Below are 21,724 nucleotides of genomic sequence, written 5' to 3'. Positions count from 1 at the left end.
TCTTTCATATTTGTAATTAGTTTGTATTTCCGCTGCACATACTAACAATTGTAGGAAGCAATTGATTTGGGGGTGCCATCTATCCAACCTCCCTTCAAGCCGGCCACCGATCCCTTACAGCTATGATACCACTGTTGGGGATCTAGCGCGCTAACACGCTTAAGCGCAACGAAAAATTAACTAGATCCTCTCCAAAGATCCATGCGAAGGAGAAAACAATCATATACTAAGTTTTACATGAGAGGTATACTTTTGTTGCGTGTCCTTCGCAATCCCGACAGCAACTTTTTCTTTGGATGCAAATCTCAGCGGGATCAAGCGTCCATGCCTCTACGGTATCCACACGAACGAAGCCTTCGGAGAAGAACCACCTTCATGGTGCTAGCCACTCATAGAGGTTCGGCCAAGAGCAAAATTCGCCCAAGGAGGAAGAAGAGGGAAGATTAAGAATCACACATTTCATCTCTCTTTCATCTAATTCTCATCTACTGAAAAATTCATTCCAAAAATCTATTTATATTCATCCCATGAATATCAAGAGTTTTTGTCTCTTTGTTTTCCTCTTAATAGGTTGGATTATTATATTGGATTAACCATTAATCCAATAATCCAATAAGTTTAACCCATTGATCCAATGCGTCTAATTCGGATTGTACTCAATCTAATGAGTGGGTTCATTTGAGTCTAACTCAATGAGTAATCCAAAATGGCTAATCATCTCATAATTGACTTTTAGGGCTAATTACTAACATGATAAATTTCTCTCTCAAGAAGATAAGTATATCAACATAGAGGAAGCGTAGAAGGCGTGTCAAGAGTAGTGGGAAACCTAAAAGATAGAGACGGGGGAGTGCCACCTAGAATACAAACCCCCTCCTCAATTCATGCTGCCCAAGTACCAAATGTACTTTACACCTTGTGAGTACCTAAGGAGTGGGCAATGCATATCTATGAGGAACATCAATTATTGAGAAGGTCGCTTAGTTATGAGCACCCTCAAATAGCCACCTTTTGATCTTTTCACCAAGAGTATGGGCATGATACTTGTGATTATCAAAAGCTTAACTAGGAAATCGAGAGTGTTATTGGCATACAACCTCATATGCGAACAATATTGGTAGCTACTACAACCTACCAACCCCCACCTTAGCATCATGCCCCGACATGAGCCCAACTAGCTCCTGAAGGGCAGGGGCATCAAGAATGAGGAGGTATATCCTAACCGGGAGGAGGTAACCGAGAAGTCAAGTGGGTAGCAATCAGCCCAATCGGGGGATCATTCATATGATCTCAAGTGATGCTACTAATGGAGACTTTAAGTCGGCCAAAAAGAGATACAACAACGCAGAGTGTATGATGGAAAGATCACAGAAGATTTTACTTGTGTACTCACTTTGAAAACATCCTTGGAAAGATCACATAGGACTTTGACAACATTCCCAACTGGAAACATCTTAGGAAAGAACATCCTCTTAACACATCATGCTACAAGAGCATCCTCGACCAAAAATATCCTCAAAATAGTGCACTTGAGCTAGAAGATTGCCCAATGAGATCGTGGGTTCGAATCGTGGGGTAGTCAGGGCGTAAATCCCTGGTCCCCGTGTCCCTCTTCCCACTGCGCACTAACTTCTCCGGTTACCGTGATTAACCTCCTTCGTGATTACCTTGGGCAAGATCCACGGGAACGCTGGAAGCGAGCGTTATCACCTTTTGCCCCATTTCTGACGACGTTAGGTGTACGACGTCAACACCCTCTAACACTCCATGTTGCCCAATATGATTCCATGCTTTTGACAGTCCACAAGCGGATGTGGCTCCATTGGCCCATGCTTTTGACAGTCCACAGGCGGACATGGTGGTCCACGTGGCCATCAAGGTTTGGCAGTGTAATAGGGGGAGTAATGGTAGTTGTAGGCAAGTTTTTTTCTCCATGATGAGAACACAAGTTTTTTCATATGCGCTCTTCCATTTTCTTTCTTCTCAATGACTTGATTGTCGAAGGAGTCATGTCAGCCATGTTCGTGCCCGTTAACGCATGTTGATGTGCAGGCCTAGGAGTCGCCCGGGTGTAGGGAAGCAAAAGCTCTACGGATTCGAATCCACAAGGAGGGTGTGGTTGAGCAACATCGATCGTCATCGTTTAATAGAAATAAAAAAATTACTAACTTAATTAAAGGACCCAAATGGAAGAATTAATTTATCCCCAAATCATCATTTTAATTACTTACCTTATTTGGCTAATGCAAACTCGAGATTGATTCCATATTGTTTTCCCCCCAATAAACAGCCTCCAAATAACGTCGATCTCCATAGTAGTGAAGGACATCATAATTTAAGTCGCATGCAAAAGTTTGTGAGTAGCTTTCACGTGGGCTAATAAAATAGATGCAAGGACTTCGCAATTACTGTCGCTTTGAGAACATACATGGTTGATTCTCTGAATCATATATTATAACTCATGATTATAATCTAATTCTAATAAAAAAAATCTGAACAATACATATAATACACAACATGCAGCAACAACAGTGGCTAGAGAAAAGAGAAAGATATATATGAATCATGAACTGCCATCATGAGCCACGTTTGTACAAGCCGAAGCTCGTGATCAGTATTCTCCAGTTAATCCATTTCTCATCATGAAACAATCTTCACTTAAGATTCATACACATAACTACATATATATTTTATCGAGAGCAAAATGGTATGGAAATTACTGAATCAAATATTAATCAAAAAGATTATTAGCTAGCTAGCGTTTCTGTAAAGTGCAAGGCTTAGTGATAAGTGTTTTTGGCTTTAAGGAAACGCTTTTGTGGGAAATGGGCAAGTGATGTACACAAACAAAGTGGTGCCGACATGTAGTACACCACGCTTCATTTCCATGCCTTGACCGAGCAAAGTTCTGGTACTCTAGAGCAGCAATGATTATCGCAAAGGATGAACTCCTCCTCTTGTCTTCTTAACCGTAGCTAGGTCTCTTTATTTTAATTTTCATAATTTACTGAAACACTCAGACTGTGGTGGAACCTAAACGAAAGAATGCATGTATTTCATATATATACACTTCATGTGGAATTAATTAACTTGTTTTTTTTCTTCTATTTTTTCCAGTATTTAAGTAAACCCCAATTTAGGGTTTCTTAATTAATTACCTTGGAAGGTTGGTTGTGAATGAGGTGTGAAGGGTTATTGTTTACTTTGACACGCCAAAAGTTACGGAGTGATGCCCTTCTTTATTGTTTGGCTAGATGTATTTTTCTTCCTCTGTCGAGTTTTGAGTTTTGACCCTAGATTATACTATCGTCATTATCCCATAAACTTACTAATTGAGCTAGCCGTGGGGGCATTGAACGTCTAATTAAAGTCCTATTCAAATGATAACAAACATCTGCTTAAATTAAATTCTTGATCAATGATTTAATCAAAAAGGCCTTGTATCTTATATCTATGTCATAAATTTTAATGATGTTTTTCATCCATGAAAATACTTATTGTTAAATAGGAACTGAATGATCTAGTCGGACAAGAATAGGGGGTCTATTTGATCGTACAAGCACTGCAAGATGACATGTTGATTGAGTCATTCAAGCCACTAAAGTTAATATGTTTGGTTGAGCCAAAAAAGCTGACTGCCACCAAGTGGACCAAACGGACTGATGGAACCTGAGTATGTTAGACATGCCAATAAGCGTGGCCTAGTTAGGCGGTCAACCGAGCCACATAGTAACTAGGCAGACAAGGCTCTCTACATGGTCAATTAATCTAGCATTAATCTAATTGCATCGCTTCGATCGGTCTAGTTAGCTAGGTTGATGAATTCATTAGGGTTGACATGGCTTATAGGATAAATTTATTCGAGAATTAATTAATGTGAGTAAGACGATCGGGTTAAACAAATCATTTATGTAATTGCGAAAACTATTATTTATCTATTTCTTATAATTTTTCAATCAATTAAATATATAAGAATAGCTTCTTTTTTTTTGTCTATTCCAATTCACAAACCAAACGGTAAAAAATTACTATTTTCTACTGATAGCTAGGCTAACAACTAATCTATTCCATAAACCAACCGCCCATAGGTTCTTACATCTTCTATATAAATACACATTCCTTCACACTCTACTCAAAACATAAATCGAATTCACCATGAAGTCCAATATCCAATTTGAATCGCATCATCCTCTCACACCACCACCACCACCACCACAACAAGATGAAGCCCTAAAATTTGAGGTACTTTTCGATTCTCAGGCTGATCACTCGACAAACTACAGCCTTGAGCTCAGTCTCGGCATGCCTAGCACTTCAAGCACAACCACAACCAGCAGCAGAGCTACCCGCAAAGCATGGACGGTCGACCCTTTGCCTGAAACACGACTCCATAATGGATTCATCCACCCATGGAGCCTCGCCGCTCGCCAACAGAAGGCAGTTTTGGAGCAATCAGCCCCCCATAAGCACAACCAGTACTCTTCTACTCCACCTTCTTCCTCTTCCTCTTCCTCTTCCTCTTCCTTGTTCTTGCCCAGGTACTTCTCCACCTTCCCATTGCATTCATGCTAATGAAATTGCTTAATTAGCAAGATCAAGTGATCCACAATTTTGGAGAAATTGAATTTAGGATGTTAATCAGATGTGTGTATACATATAATTATAAGATTTGTTAATTAACATTTGACAATTATTTTAGCCGGCTTGGGTGTGTAATTAAGACAATCAAGTGGCGAACTAGCTAGTGGTATAAATGATGAATGCACTCAATGGGCCACCACAAGAATATGCATGAAATCATTGCCAACCTCTTCCTACATATATATTATAATTATGAGTAGATCATGCATACTTAATTTGTATACAAAATACTTAATACATATTTTTTTACATTTTAATGTACATATTAGAGTCGATGCATCATCATTGATTCCGGTTATCGGTTGGCCACCGGTGCATGCCCATCGAAAGAACACCTTAGACAGAACTCTAAGCTCGTTGAAGGTTGTTCACGAGACGAAAGAAAACAGAAATAATGTAAAAAGATCGAAGATCAAGATGGATCGAGTGAACGATCGAGTTCGATCAATGTTTGTAAAAGTGAAGATGGAAGGGTATGGCATTGGTCGAAAGGTCGACCTTAAAGCTCACGATGGCTACCGATCCCTCTCGCATGCCCTAAGAAAATTGTTTCATAACTTCCTCCCTGGTATATATGTGAACTTAAGTGGATAATTGGAATTTAGCTAGAGTTGAGCACCATTTGGTAACTCATTGATGATCATTTTCAGTTAATTATTTAGAGAAGTCAGATGAGCAAAGCGAGGAGGCTTTCAACGACGACTTCATTCTCCTCTACCAAGATATCGAAGGGGATCAGATGCTTGTTGGCGATATCCCTTGGGAGTAGGTGTCTTGCCAACATGAAGAAGAACAAGAATTAGGGAGAATAATAAGTGCATGGATTCATTTCATATGATGAAACATATAATCTTTTTTGATTTGTTTTGCAGGTCATTTATCACTTCGGTGGAAAAGCTTTTCATAGTTCAAAATCCAAAAAAGGCTAGGTGTTCCTGAAGGTACACTAAACTGATCAGTGAACTGAACTTGCAATGATATTTGAAAGATGATTGTTGTATATATTAATTGCCACAGGAGGAGAGACAAAGAAACCAAGTGGAAGTATATATAACTATTGACCATATAGCTAGTTGATCTCTGTTTAGAGCATAGAATGCATGGTGCAGGCAAAGTTCTCTAGGGCCCCACAGAAATGTCCCGGTTCGGCCTCTTTGTATAATTAAAATTTATTTTAGGAAGTATATTAATTAGATTGTCAGCGATCCTTTAATTTATGATGTCGGAACTACATGCCTTAGTTTATATTGCTTAGTGACCATCTATATTTATATGTATATCATATGTATAATTAAATTTGATTCAAGAATTAGTATAAATAATTATGTTGTCAACTAAATATTTAAGTTATGATCTTCCAACGAAGTTTAGTTTATGTTGCTTAGTGATCTTCTTAGTGTGTGTGTGGTTGTATATATATATATATATATATATATATATATATATATATGCAATTAACCTTTCAGTTTATAATCTTTGAATTAAGTTAATTATGTTGCTTAGTGACCTTGTTGGTATATATATACTCTTTTTATAATTAAATTTTATTCAAGAATGAATGTATGTTATTGTATATATATATAGAAAATTAAATTTTATTTTATAATCTTTGAATTACATTAGTTTAGAGTTAGTTTTCTTAGTAACTTTGTTAGTATATATATATGTATACCAACAACGTCAATAAGCAATGCACGTAAAAGATAATTCAAAGCTACTAAACTAAACGATTAGTTGAATTGTAAATGAATAGAATTAATTGAATTTAGATGTTGGAATCTTTATTGTCACTAGAGGGGGAAGGGTGAATAACGATTTACTTCATCATTCTCGTGTGTTTGTCTATAATTTATTAGTATGCAGTAAAAATAAATGCAAGAAATGGAAATACAAGAATAGGTCACGAGAATTTTCATGGTTTAAAACCCTTGGTTCCTACTAATCCTAGTAGTAATCCACTTTCTTCTTGCCAAAATTTTTAGAGGTCAAGAAACCTCTTACAATCTATTTTCACAAGTACATACAAAAAAAACATATAAATATACAAATAGGATCATAAGAAATTGAAATGAAATAATTTACACTAAGAAACTTTGCTATGATTGTTGTTTGTAGATCTTGGATTGCTTCTCGAGATCTGAAAATGCAACAACACTTATCTTCAAAACTCTCAAGAATTCGCATCGAAAATCTTCTCAAAATCCTTCTTTCATAGCCTTCAGGCCGAAATTGATTTTCGCCTATCAGTCGATTGTTTATCACTATCAATAAATTATTCCACTGAAATCAATCGTTGCATTTACAAAACAGCTCTTATCAACTAAGATTTAACCATGAATAGTTGACTATTATTGTTCGTTAGTCGATTAATGCCCAAATAGTCGAGTATTGTAGCTGACTCAAATGTCTTTTGTTTGTTGCAATAGTGATATCAATCGACTATTACTATTCATTAATTAACTTAGGCCAATCAGTCAAATCTTCGTAGTTGAGTTTAAAAATTCTATTTGCTGCTATAGTATCAATCAACTCTTATTGTCCATTAATTGACTGATCCCAAATTAGTTAAGTATAACAGTTTAGTTCCAAATTTTTTTTTGTTGCTAAAGTGTTATTAGTCAATTGATTAAACTCATCGATTGATTGTACTGTTCACTACAACAATAAACTCTCTTAAACCTCAAATATTGGGTTTAGAGATGAGAAAATTATAGTAGGAGCCCTAAACACTATAATAGAAACCCTAAATGCTAAATAGTATTCACAATGTTGAAACAATATGTTCACATCGAATATCCTTATGCCAAAGGTCTTTCATGTCTCTAGAACTTCCTTATATGATTAATATAAGTTAACCCCAACTTACTAGGGCCTCATCCTTACCTAGTATTATATTGACGTTAACCTACTAAGACTTTTTTTGCCCAACATTTGGTCAACCATGACCTACTGAGTATTCCTATTATTAACCATCCGATCACTCTTGACACGTCCAAATTTCTTTTGTCTAGCATCTGATCATCCTTAACCTGTCGAAACTATCCTTGCCTAGCATCCGATCAACCTTGATCTCCCGGGGCAATATTGTTGCCTAACATTCGGTCATCGTTGAGCTACCATGACTTTAATGTTAGAACCTTGTGAGCTAGAGGGGGAGGGTTAATAACTTCGATCACTTTGTCTCAATTTTGTGCTCGTCTACAAAACGTTAATGCTTAGTGGAAAATAAAAGCATAAAACAAAAGAAAGCACAAACACAACACGAACTGATTTACTGGGTTTGCCACCTCCCAAGGCAACTACTCTAAGGCCTAGTCCTAGCGATCTGCCATCACTAAATCTTCTCACTCGTAGATACATTCCAAAAGAGGAGAAGCCTCTTACAACACCTACTATTTACAAGCAATACAAAACAAAACATAGAAACAAATATAAATGAAAGTAAAACACTTTACAATTTGAGAGAACTTTGCTTTGAATGTTTTTGTTACTTGGAATTGTCTCTCATTGATCAAGAAATGCAACAACACTTCGCTCTCAAACCCCCAAGAATTGGTGCCAAAAATCTCCTTGAAACTCTTCTTTTATATTCTTTAGGTTGGAGCTGATTTTTGCCTATCAGTTGACTACCCATTAGTAGATTGATCCACGATTGCTTCAAATGTTGCTCTAACTTGTCAGCTCAAGGAATCTATCCATCTCAATATCAGTTGACTAATCATAACCATTAGTTGACTATTACCTAATCAGTCGAGTCTCACAGTCAAGTTCTAAACACTCTATTCGCTCAAACAATGGCATTAGTCGATTATTGCGATCAGTCAAGTTTTTAGTCGAATTTTGAAGCTTCTATAGGTTATTACAGTGCCCATCAGTCGACTATTATTGTAATGTCATTGTAGCAAAATACTATTCAAGGGTATTATAGTAGTATTGTAGCAATGTATGTTTTTGAGGTTTTGGGGCTTTTATGTCCATTAGTCGATTGATACACCCTATCAATCAAGTAATACTCCTGTTCTAGTCTTATCAAAGATAGAATCTTATCTTGTCTGATATCTAGTTGGCCTCAACATAGCTGACTTCCTTTGCTTGACATCCAGTTAATCGTAACCTATCAAAACCTTTTGTTGCATAATATTCAATCAACTTTGACTTGTTAAGACTTCCTTATTGTCTAGCATTCGATCAACCTTAATCAGGTGGGACTTTATGCCTCATTCCCAACTCCTTGTTGGACTTCCTACCGCCAAGTATTTAGTCAACCGTGATCCGCTTAGACTTCTTGTGCCAACTCCATATTGGACTTCTGACTGCCAAGTGTTCAGTTACCCATGACTCATTTGGATTTTTTACTTTCCAACTCCCTATTGGGCTTTTGATAACCAAGTTTCTGGTCACAATGACTCACTTGGACTTTCCATCTCGTGCCAACTCTATGTTGGACTTCTGACTACCAAGTATCCGATTGACAGTGATCCATTTGAAATTTTCATATCTTGTCAAGTATTCGATTAACTTTGGCCTACTTGACTTTTCACTCAACCAACTTGACATATTGATCGACTATCATGTATCTAATTAACTTTGACTTACTTGGCATCTCGATCAACTAAATTATTGATTAAACATCGAAACTCCAACTCGAGTCAACTCAAGCTTGGTCAAATTTGTCAATATTGATTAGAGATCGATTGCACCAACATTTGCTACTACAACCTTAACCCACTTGAATTTCACCACCATTAAATATTCATTCAATCTTGATCTACTTGACTCTTCATTCTAGTCAACAAATATATTAATCGACTGTCAAGTAAGTATATGTAGGTCAACCTTGATCTATTTGACATTTCACTCAATTAACTAATATATTAATCAACTATTGAAACTTAACCAAACTTGGTCAACTTTAACTAGAGATAGATTGCACCAATGATAGAGAGAGGCTAAAATTCCCCTATTAGTGTTTTTATATGGTTCGAACTATCATGACTAAAAATGAACTTTTACTTAAATAAGGATAATCTCCTTACTTATAGCAATATCTAGTGTTGCATCATAACTAGGGTTGGGTCGGTATGGTATACCAATACTGAATTCTCATACTATGTAGCTTACCAAAAATTCGATATATTGAAGTTTTGGTATGAATTTTTGATATACCAAATTTTTAATATAGTATACTAGTTGCCAGGACACGAATGAGATACATTTCCCGATACGTTTGGACTCAATTACAAAAATTAAAAATTGCAAGGGTTAAATTGATTGATGTAATATGGTTTTCTATTCTAGGGTTTTTAATTTTTAATACTAAAGGTCACAAAAAAAACTATGATGTAGTAGCTACTGGTTAGTATATGCTACAATAGAGAAAATTGTCTTGTAGCTGATATTGATTAAGAGCTGCTACAATGTGTAAGTTGAGTAAACTTTGAAAGGTCATAACTTTTGACTCAGATTAAATCGCGATATGTACAGTATATATCAAATCGAAGCTCATATAAAGACCTTCGATTTGATATATTATGCATTATATAGTTTTTCTAGAATAAAAAATATAACCTCTCAAAGTTTACTTGACAAACATATTCTAGCAGCTACTAACCAATAGCTGCTACAACACAATTTTCTCTGCTGTAGTAGCTACCAACCAGTAGCTGCTACAACATAATTTTTTCTTATACTATTGTAGCAACTACTGTTAGGGTCGATTTGTAGCTAGAGGGGAGGTGAATAGCTCATCGTGCTTGGTTTGTTTGCTTCGGTGTTGTTGATTTACAGTGAAATAAACTTGAAACTAGACTCACAACGCTAACACAAGGATTTACTTGGTATCCACCTCAAGAAGAGGTCACTAATCCAAGGATCCACACACGATACTCTCTCCACTATGAAAAACACTCATTCTCGGTAACTACCGGAGGTGGAGAAACCTTGTACAACACTCACACAACAAGATACAACGCACATAAGAAGTAAATACAAGAATACAAATGAAAAACCTCTTTTGCTTGATCTCTTGTTGATGAAGATGCCTCTTGAACCTTGGAAGTGCAACAACACTTGTCCCCAAGAGCTTCCAAGAACTGGTGGAGAGTAAGCGGAGAAGGTCGTGTGCTAGAAAAAGGCTTGAGCAGAAGGAATGTACTAAGAAGAAAGCTCGCCATGGCTTTATACACTACGCCTCTAGGGCTTCCAATCGATTGTGCTTGCTCCCAATCGATTGACACGTGAGATCCGCGCCATCCCAGTCATCCAAAGCTCACTACCTGCACAACGGTCATATCCCAATCGATTAGCCAATCGATTAGGGAGGCTTGAATTGATTGGCTGATCAATTCAAAGCGTTTCTGTGCTCTCGCTGGAAAAGGCCTAAATCGATCGCCCGATCGATTTACCCTTCCTTGAGTCGCACGAGAATTCCAGCCTCAATCGATCAGTCGATTGATTGGCGATACCCAATCGATTGACTAATCGATTGGGGATGCTTCTGTGCTCGCGATTCAGGCTTCCAATCAATCGGCTGATCGATTAGGTTGTTGTTTATCGTAGCACTCTCCCAATCGATCGACTTATTGATTGGGCTTCGGATCAATCGATCGGCTGATAGATTGACCTCCCTTGTCTTACTTAACTTAAGCTCAAGTGTTCCCAAATCCAACATCAAGTCAACCGTGACCTGTTGGAACTCCTCATGCCTAGCATCCGGTCAACCTTGACCTACTGGGACTTCTTCACCAAGTGTCATGTTAATCCTTTAACCCACTTGGACTTTTCTCCTCATGCCAAGTAACCGGTCAACCTTGATCCACTTGGACTTATCGTCTCGTGCCAAATGTCCGGTCCTCTATAACCCACTTGAACTTCCTTCCTCCAGATATCTGGTCACCCTTTACCTATTTGGATTTCCTTGTGCCAAGTATCCGGTCACTCCTTTGACCTACTTGGACTTCCCAACACCAGGTGTCCGATCAAGCTTGACCCACCTGAATTTCTACGTGCTTGGCTTCACTCACCAGGTCTTTCCATCTACCTAGCTTCACTCACTAGGACTTTTCATCTGCCTGACTTCACTTACCAAGACTTTCCATCTACCTGGCTTCACTCACCAGGACATTCGCCTAGTTTCACTCACTAAGATTTTGTAACAACCCCGCCCCTCGGCCCCTTGGGCGGCCCAACTGACGGCTTATTTGGCGGTCCCTTGGCGGTCCCTTGGGCGGCCCAACTGGCGACCCCTTATGTCGTCGACCGACAACCCTCGGTCATGCCGTTACTCACTAGGACTTCCCACCCACGCTGGATTTTGCCTTCCCCAGATTCGAACCTAGACCTCAGCAGCATACTAGAGTTTATGAATCTTGCAGCCATGAGTGGCGCCACTTGGCTACCAGATTCATAAACTCAGTACTTGCCCCAAGGTCTAGAATTCAATCTTGGGAAGGTAAAAATCTATTGACTAGGGTGGAAAGACCTAGTGAGTAATGCAGCCGAGGGTCGTCGTCGACGACATAAGGGTCGACGGTCAAGGACCCAAGGGTCGCCAAATGGGCCAAGAGGGCATGGGTCGAGGTCGTTACAATAAAAGGCACATTTTTATTGTAACGACCACCCTCCAGCTCCTTGGCGGCCCACTTATTATGTGGAGGTCGATGACCTCGGTCGTTACACTGGTCTTCCCACCGGCGCTGGTTTTTTCAGATTCTCAGACCTCCAGGCTAAGTACTAGAGTTTATGAATCCTGGTAGCCAAGTAAGCGCTCACTTGGCTACCAGGATTCATAAACTCTAGTACTTAGCCTGGAAATCTAGAGTTCGAATCCTGGGGAAGACAAAAATCACTGGTCAGGGGTGGGAAGACCTAGTGAGTAACGATACGACCGAGGGTCATCGGTCACGACATAAGGGGTCGCTAGTTGGGCTGCCCAAGGGACCACCAAGGGGCCACCAGTTGGGCCACCCAAGGGGCTGAGAGGCTGGGTTGTTACAGATTTTCACCTGGCTTCACTCACTATGATATACCCACTGCCCGACTTTATTCACTGGGGCTTTCACTTGCCTGGTTTCATTCACCAAAACTTTCACCTAGCTTTACTTTCTAGGATTTTCACTTGGCTTCACTCATCGAGATTTTCACTTGCCCAACTTCACTCACTGGAACTTTCACCACCAAGTGTCCAGTCAACACTGGACAACTTGAATTTTCCTTTCTGTCAACCTTCCTGTTGGACTTGCCTTTTCCTAACCTCCAGTTAGGACTTTCCCAGTCAAGTAACCGGTCAGCCTTGACCTACTTGACTCTTTTTCACATCAAACTGGTCAAACCTTGACTAGAAGGGAATTACATCAACAATCTCCCCAATCAGATGATTGCACATGCAATCTCCATATATTGTCAAATATCGAAATGCAATCATCAAGACTCAAGCTTAAGCCAATTCAAGCTTAGTCAACTTGGTCAATCTTGACCCAGGGATATTGCACCAACAATCTCTCCCTTTTTGATGTTTGACAATACCTTTAAGTTAAGTTAATCTCATAGCCTCAACTTCTTCTTCATGCCAAAGCATGAATGAGGGTTTCCTTGATTCTCTCCCTTTTCTAAATGGTAATCTCCACATATTATCAAACATCGAAACTCAAACATTAAGACTCAAGTTTGACTCAACTCAAGCTTAGTCAACTTAGTCAACCTTGACCCAGGGATATTGCACCAACAATCTTCCCCTTTGTGATGTTTGATAATACCTTTAAGTTAGGCTAATCCCATAGCCTCAACTTCTTTTTCATGCCAAAGCATGAATAATAGTTTTCTTCATTCTCTCCCTTTCCTAGAGGACAAACTCCCCCTTTGGATAATGAAGGCCTAAGTTGAATCCTACATTCTCTCCCTTTGAAACACATCAAAAAGTCTCCCCCTGAAGAGTTACTCATACTTTGTTCACAATTTCACATGATGTTCACAACACTACAATGAAGGTCTCATACCCTTCATTATATCCAATGCTCACCCTTGAGCATAAAACCATTTCATAATGCTCATACTAGAGCATTTTCTCTAACGAAAGTTAACCACCTTCCAAGGTGTTTAAACAAAATAATTTTCTTGTCCTTAAAGAGTGACTCCCTCTAAAGACATACTCTAAACTTCTGTCATTGCACCAATAATGACTTGGAATCCCTAAAACTTTAGAAAATCCAAAGCTTGAAGTTTTGAGATTTAAGTATCAATATTTGAATACAAACCTCAACTTAAACTTCAACTTAATCTACTTTTAACCAAACCATTCTTGTTTCAACAAAAATATCACTCTTAAATGTATCTAAATATATTCCAAGGGTTTAGGAATGGTTAACGAGACTAAAAATATCACCCTTAAATGTATATAAATATATTCCAAGTACTGAAATAAGACTTTTACAGCCAAATCCAACCTTTTCAATTGATTAGGATTGGGACTCAATCGATTGAAACCATTTCAATCGATCCAGTGATCGACTCCGTGAGCTTCTGTTCGTGGAGAAACTGCTTGAATTGATCGACTGATCGATTTAGCAGCATTGAATCGATTGATCAATCGATTCCGCGAGCTTCTGCTCGCAGAAAACCCCATCTCAATTGATCAACTGATCGATTGAGACGCTCTAATCGATCGGCTGCTAATCGATTGAAACTCTGATTTCTTGAAAATAAATTTCAATCGAAATTCAAAAATGCCCTGAAAATTCTACAAAATTCTAAAAATCATGAAAATTCTTGTAGACATTATTTAGGTCATATACTATCATGGAAAAATAATTTTCTAAGAAAATACGTCTTATTTTCAAAGATTAACACAAACTTAAAATTTTCAATGTTTTCTTCTAGTTTGTGTCTAACTTTTTAATAATGATTACAGTCAAAAGATAGCTTTCACCAAGATTTTTCAAAGTATACTTAAAATGATTTTCAAAACTAATTTCCAACTATGTTCTTTGGGCTCAATGTGCATGACTTGTACATTAGCTTTTTCCAATTATTAGAGTACATATAACTATGTGTTTTGATGAAATCAAAATTCAACTAAATGTACTAAATCAACATCTTTAGTTTTGTTCATCATCCTAACATCTCACTTGTATCTAATATGCACTAAAACATATACAAGTCAACTTATAGTCTTTGTGAGATGTAGATTTTAGTTTTGCCCTAAACTAGGGATCATGCATATCTATTTAGGTATTTTAATTCATGAGCATCCACCTAGGATGTCACTTTAGTAAATGTCATTGTCCTTAATTATAAGAAATTTAAAACTAATGCATGATGGTTTTATGGCATATATCAAAAAATAAGTAATTTCCAAAAGAAAGCATACTATAACTACATGATATATGTATGACATGACATGATATTTTTGTTGTATTTTTCATAATAAGCATGAATGCAAAATATGATGTCATGGCATATGATGGGCAAACAATCATGATTGTTAGTATAAATAAATGTACTTAAATTATCTATCTAAGTATTCTTAAATCTTAGCTAAACTTAATAAAATGATCCAAGGTTGTCCCTATTTTCATAAGAAAATGTCAAACTCCCAACTTGACATTTCTTTTAGTTTTCCTCATTTGTGTCAATTTTAAATTAAATCTAATTTCTCAAATTTTGGCACATTTTATTCTTCCAAATAGTAAACAATTAATCCTTTTCATTTTCAAAGGTTAACAAAAATCTTGAAAATGCCTCCATGTGTCAACTTTATCAAGGTTGGATTAAACACCTCACCCATTTAGAGTTGACACTCTCTAAACCCATCTAGGGTGTAGAAAATATCCTTCTCGGAACCCAAAGCCTATTGGTGCTCTTTGGATGCTCTAGGTATTCGCTAGGGATGACTTCCCTAGATACCTTCCTAATGACCTTTCTAGGCTTCTTAGAATCTTTGGTCACTTTCTCTAGGTTAACTCTAGGGATAGCTTCACTTGTGACCTTTTTGGAGACTTTCTTTGACTTCTTAGAAGTCTTAGTCACGTTGGTCTTGGCAAAAATACTTCTAGGGATAACTTCCTTTGTATCTTTGACTTGACCCCTAGACTTAGGGTTGATTCCATAACTATATGGAACCTTATGATATGAAGCCACATTCTTCTCGGCCTTATGTTTGTATCCCAGACCTCTATGGTCATTTGATAACTTTTGTGTTCCTAAGCCTTGGTTATGCTCATTTTGCCCCTTAAAGATATTCTCCATTCTTTTTAGGGTATTTTCTAACTTTTCAAGTCTTGCTCTCAAGGCTTGGTTTTCCAACCTTAAATCCTTAGATTTTGTTTTTTTCTTGATTTTTATGAGCATTTTTGTTTTTAGGCCTATATCTAAAGTCCTTAGAGTTATTGCCTAATTTGTTATCTATCATTCTAGCCTTAGATTGAGTGGTTTTAGTATGATAAGGTACATAATTTTTCATAATTCTACCATGCTTTCTATTTTCATGATAAATAACATTAAAATGATATAAACTAGACCTAGCATATTTTTTTATCATGACTTAAAGGAATAGGCTTAATAAATGATACCTTGGGTTTGCTCTTGAGAGCTCCCCCTTGAGTTGAGCTTCATCCTTTGTCTTTGGCCGGTTTCTTCCCCTTAGGACATTGACTCCAATAATGTCCTTTTTGATTGCAAGAGAAGAACACTATGTGCTCCTTGCTCTTCTTTGTCACGGGGGCGGTCTCCTTGGACTTCTCCTTGCTCTTAGGTGTCACTTGACTCTTCTTCTTGGCCAATTTAGGACACTTATTCTTATAGTTCCCTTTTTCCCTATAGTCAAATCATGTAATGTGATTTTTATTATTTAAATTTAAAATTGTTATACCTTTTCTTGTAGGGGTGGCACATGATCCTCCATTTGATCCGGAAGTAGAAGATTCTTCTTTCTCTGGTGTCAATAAATGACGCTCCCACTCAATCCTAGAGGTGGAGGCCTCTTCATCTTCATCCTCTTGCACATGAAATAAGGATTATATTCCTTTACCTTTGTCTTTGTGCTCTCTAGAGGATGGACCTTCTTCTTCTTCTTCCGATGTGAGCACCTCTTAACTTCGGATTCTTCTTCCCCTTTGTTTTGATTCAATGAGTCACCCTCTTTGGATTCTTTGGTGTAGTAGAGGGGACCTCATGGATTTTAGCTAATATAGCTCCTTAGCATCTTCAAATTCTCCAATCTTGCATAAAATTGTGCTTGGTAATAGACTAATCAATAATTTGGTTACCTTGTAATTTGCCTCGCACCTTTGAATTTGCTACTTTCTCCATTTGCTTTTCTTGAGAATTTTACCTTTTGAATCTTTTGGAGCTTCAAAGCCTTCCATTAGAGTAAACCATTGCTCTATCTCCATCATGAAGAAATTTTTGATTCTTGATTTCCAAAAATTGAAGCTTGTCATTATGAATGGTGGAGGCACCCTTGTGTCGTATCCAAGTCCATCTTGGAATTTCATTTGAAGTTGAGCCTTGGATGAAGTCTTTGTCTTTATTGAACTTGCTTTACTTCCTCTCTAGCTCATTTCCTTTGTACAGGATTCCAGTGAACAACTTTTCGCTTTGATACCACTATTAGGATCGATTTGTAGCTAGAAGGGAGGGGGTGAATAGCTCGTCATGCTTGGTTTGCTTGCTTCAGTGTTATTGATTTGTTGCGGAATAAACTTGAAACAAGACTCACAACGCTAACACAAGGATTTACTTGGTATCCACCTCAAGAAGAGATGACTAATCCAAGGATCCACACACGACACGCTCTCCACTATGAAAAACACTCCTTCTTGGTAACTACTGGAGGTGGAGAAACCTTATACAACACTCACACAATAAGATACAATGCACACAAGAAGTAAATACAAGAATACAAATGAAAAACCTCTTTTTCTTGATCTCTTGTTGATGAAGACGCCTCTTGAACCTTGGAAGTACAACAACACTTGTCTCCAAGAGCTTCCAAGAACTAGCGGAGAGAAGGTCGTGTGCTAGAAGAAGGCTCGAGCAGAAGGAGTGTACTGAGAAGAAAGCTCGCCACGACTTTATACACTGCGCCTCTAGGACTTCCAATCGATTAGGCTTGCTCCCAATCGATTATCACGTGAGATCCACACCATCCCAGCCGTCCAAAGCTCTCTACCTGCGTAATGGTCATATCCCAATTGATTGGGGAGGCTTGAATCGATAAGCTGATCGATTCAGAGTGCCTCTATACTCTCGCTGGAAAAAGCCTGAATCGATCGCTCGATTGATTCAGCGTTCCTCACGTCATGCAAGAATTCCAGCACCCATTGATCCATCGATCGATTGGTGGTGCCCAATCGATAGGCTGATCAATTGGGGATGCTTTTGTGCTCGCGATTCAAGCTCCAAATCAATCAGCTGATCTATTGGGCTGTTGTTTATCGCAACACTCTCCCAATCGATCAATTGATCGATTGGGATTCAGTTCAATTGATCGGCTAATTGATTGACCTCTGACTTGCTTAACTTAAGCTCAAGGGTTCCCAAATCCAACATCCGATCAAACGTGACCTGTTGGAACTCCTCATGCCTAGCATCCAGTCAACCTTGACCTGCTAGGACTTCTTCACCAAGTGTCCAATTCTTTGACCCACTTAGACTTTTCTCTTTGTGCCAAGTGACCGGTCAACCTTGACCCACTTGGACTTACCATCTCATCCCAAGAGTCCGGTCCTCCATAACCCACTTGGACTTCCTTCCACCAGATGTCTGGTTACCCTTGACCCATCTGCATTTCCTTGTACCAAATATCCGGTCACTCCTTTGACCTACTTAGACTTCCCAACACTAGGTGTCCGATCAACCTTGACCCACCTAGATTTCCACGTGCTTGGTTCACTTACTAGGTCTTTCCATATGCTAAGCTTCACTCACTAGGACTTTTCATCTGCCTAGCTTCACTCACTAGGACTTTCCATCTGTCTAGCTTCACTCACCAGGACTTTCACCTAGCTTCACTTACTAGGATTTTCACATGGCTTTACTCACCAGGATTTTCCCACTGCGCAGCTTCACTCACCGGGATTTTCACCTGCCTGGCTTCACTCACCAGGACTTTCACCTAGCTTCACTCACTAGAATTTTCACCTAGCTTCACTCACCGGGATTTTCACTTGCCCGGCATCACTCATCGGGACTTTCACAACTAAGTGTCTGTTGGGGTTACAAGGTTGCAAACATAGTCCCACATTGAAAACACGTGGGAAAGATCATGGGTTTATAAGAGAAAAGATATCTCCATTGGCATGAGGCCTTTTGGGGAGAGCCCAAGAGCAAAACCATGAGGGCTTATGCCCAAAGTGGACAATATCGTACCATTGTAGAGATATCTAAATTCTTTTCGATCCGGATTGTCAGAGCGGGATCACTTGATTTGGTGTAACCACCAATCAAGCATTTTTTTGTTGTCGTTATTTTTAGTTTTACGGAGTCAATTAGAATTAGCAATAGCTACATTCTAATTCTTTTACGACCGGTTTTTGCTCGAAATTGGTGCAACACCACTCGAGCTCATTATTTTAAAATTTTCCCAGACTACTAATCCAAGACCTAGTCTTGGGACATCTCGTTCTATTTTGTTGTTGCATACTAATTAAATGGCCTAGCAAGAAGGTTACAACATCGTTCGCCCCCCGCTCTTCACCGGAGAAGATTTCGAGTACTGGAAAGGACGAATGGAGAATTTTCTAAAAATCCAGTTCAAGATGTGGATGATCATCAAGACTAGGTTTCAACTGCCAACCGACGAAGATGGCAAGCCTACACCCTGCGAGAACTGGGAACCAACTCTAATCAAGAAGGTAGAATCCAATGCCAGAGCAACCTGCACCCTCCAGTGTGGACTGACCAAGGAAGAGCTCAACAGAGTTGGTTCCTTTTCAACCGCAAAAGAGCTGTGGGAGAAGCTGATCGAACCGCACGAGGGCACCTCCGACACCAAGGTAAGCAAAAGAGATTTATTGTTTAATAAATTATATAATCTCAAAATGGAGGACGGAGAGATATCAAGTTATCTCCATGCGTGATTCAAGACATTCTCAACTCCCTCCACGCGATCGGGCAAGGGTTGAAAGTGGAAAATAAAGACGCTCAAGAGCTACATTTCCGTGGGCATCAATGGTAGATGCCTACAAAGTCTCAAGGACTTATCTTCTATAAAATTAGATGAATTATTCTTTGAGTTCGAATTACATGGCACTAACGCACAACCAACCGAGAAGGACATTGTCATTGCAAGCATGCTGCAATACGCGAACCAAGACCAAGGCATGTAACCAACCAGAATCAAACGAAGAACCTCGATCGATGATGAAGATGACTTAACTAACGGTTTAACTCGTCAATCTTGTAGAAGCTCTACAAGAAGAAGAAGACATTCAACAAGAAAGACCTCAAGACAACCAGGTCAAAGAAGCTCAATCAAGCTCGGGTTAAAATTTGAAGTGACACATCAAAGCCAACTATCCCAACCAAAAGGAGATAAAGAAACAAAGAAGGAAAAAGGTCTTGAAGGCAACATTCAAGAATCTTCCTCGTAAGACGTATTTACGGCGAACTCAATCGACGAGTCTCCTTGCACTGATGGCCCGGGACCAGATCAATATGTCCGAGAGTGAGAGCGAATCAGGAGCTGAATCGGAAAGAAGCCACGGATCCATATCCATTTCTGAAGGGCTTGGCCCCACTATAAGAATTCTGTGTTTAAATAATTTAGTTAATTATTTATTACGTAAATTAGCAAAATCCAATATTCGGATCAAGTCACTTCTGAAAGAGGCATCAAACCTTAAAGAAGTGACCAACTCCAAATCCTTGTCTGAATCCGTTCAGATTGGAACCTCGACTCAAGTCCAAAAGCTTAAGGAAGAGAATTCCAACCTGAAAATTTAAGTCAAGGATTTGAAGACCGCGCTGGAACGGTTCACTTTGGGTTCCAAGAATCTTGACCTGATTCTTGGAAAACAAAAGGTCGTATACAACAGATCCAGAATTGGATTCAAACCTAAAATGAAATATAGATCGTATTTATCATTAGTCAACAGACCAAATAGTAAGACAATCCAAGCATGGGTACCCAAGTCCAACTTGGTCAATCAAGTTGGACTTGGTCAATATTGGGTTCCCAAGGATCAAGTACATTACCTTGATGGACCATACGATGCACATCCAGGGGAGCTAAAAAGAAAACCGAGACATAAACAAATCATTAATATATATATATATATATATAATTAAAATATAACTAAATTAAATGTATTTTAATCTAATCTATAAATTAAAAGGAAATTATTATTTATATGAAATTATTTACTAGGTGGGAGGCTCCAGGATAATGGCACCTCCAAAAACTAACTCACCCTAAGTAGGTAACCCAAATTGCCACCCATAGGTAATTAGAACCAATTAGAACAAGTTTAACTTCACCTATGGTACCGTGAAATTTTAGATGATAAGACGTTAGAGAACCCAATGCACAATGAGATACGGCTCGGACCGTGTATTCACATGTGAATTGAACCGTTTCACCTTGACTATGCAACCGCTGTATTCAAGGTTTTGTATTAAATTCAAAGTGAATAGACCATTTGGAAACCTCAAGGTACACGATGTCCAAGAGACCTACTATAGCCTGTAAGTTTATCTAAAGAATAACTATTTCATTGAGCCAAAGTTAAACCTCCAATCTAACATAAGTTAAACCAAACCTCATAATCAACTTAAATTCATCTCACAAAATTATAAAATCCTAAATTAGTATCTTAAACTTAAAATTAAAACTAAAAATTAAATTCAAAATTAAATTAAATTAAAATCAAATTAAAAAATTAAAATTAATTAAAATCAAATTAAATAACCAAATTAAATTAAAATCAAATTAAATTAATTAAAAAATTAAAATTAAATTAAATTAAATCAAATTAAAAAATTAATTAAATTAATTAAAAATTAAATTAAAATGAAATTAAAATTAAAATTTAAAATTAAATTTAAAAAATTAAAAAAACTCAATTAAAACATTAAACTAAATTCAACT

General features: G+C 38.1%; 1 protein-coding gene across 2 annotated transcripts; it reads left to right on the top strand.

Annotated features, from left to right (window-relative positions):
* The first annotated feature begins 4,122 nt into the window (after window positions 1-4,122).
* LOC121972710 (auxin-responsive protein IAA27-like) lies at window positions 4,123-5,975 on the top strand. Of its 2 annotated transcripts, none has more exons than XM_042524440.1 (5): window positions 4,123-4,475; window positions 4,911-5,209; window positions 5,292-5,406; window positions 5,514-5,582; window positions 5,659-5,975. In XM_042524440.1, the coding sequence occupies exons 1-4, from the start codon at window positions 4,156-4,158 to the stop codon at window positions 5,578-5,580; spliced, it is 801 nt and encodes a 266-aa protein (XP_042380374.1). In that variant the 5' UTR covers window positions 4,123-4,155; the 3' UTR covers window positions 5,581-5,582; window positions 5,659-5,975. The 2 variants fall into 2 exon arrangements, with proteins under 2 accessions (XP_042380374.1, XP_042380321.1); XM_042524387.1 differs by having other exon boundaries at window positions 4,123-4,538.
* The last annotated feature ends 15,749 nt before the right edge of the window (window positions 5,976-21,724 follow it).

This window comes from Zingiber officinale, chromosome 1B (assembly GCF_018446385.1).
Source record: "Zingiber officinale cultivar Zhangliang chromosome 1B, Zo_v1.1, whole genome shotgun sequence".
In the NCBI taxonomy this organism is placed as follows: domain Eukaryota; kingdom Viridiplantae; phylum Streptophyta; class Magnoliopsida; order Zingiberales; family Zingiberaceae; genus Zingiber; species Zingiber officinale.
Note: the sequence above shows the minus strand (reverse complement) of the source record. Positions and strands in the feature narration are given on the sequence as shown.

Coding starts and splice junctions, on each gene's coding strand:
- LOC121972710 (XM_042524387.1), top strand. CDS start 4,156: ATGAAGTCCAATATCCAATTTGAATCGCATCATCCTCTCACACCACCA. Junction 5,210..5,291: donor GTTTCATAACTTCCTCCCTG/GTATATATGTGA, acceptor GATCATTTTCAG/TTAATTATTTAGAGAAGTCA. Junction 5,407..5,513: donor GTTGGCGATATCCCTTGGGA/GTAGGTGTCTTG, acceptor TTTGTTTTGCAG/GTCATTTATCACTTCGGTGG.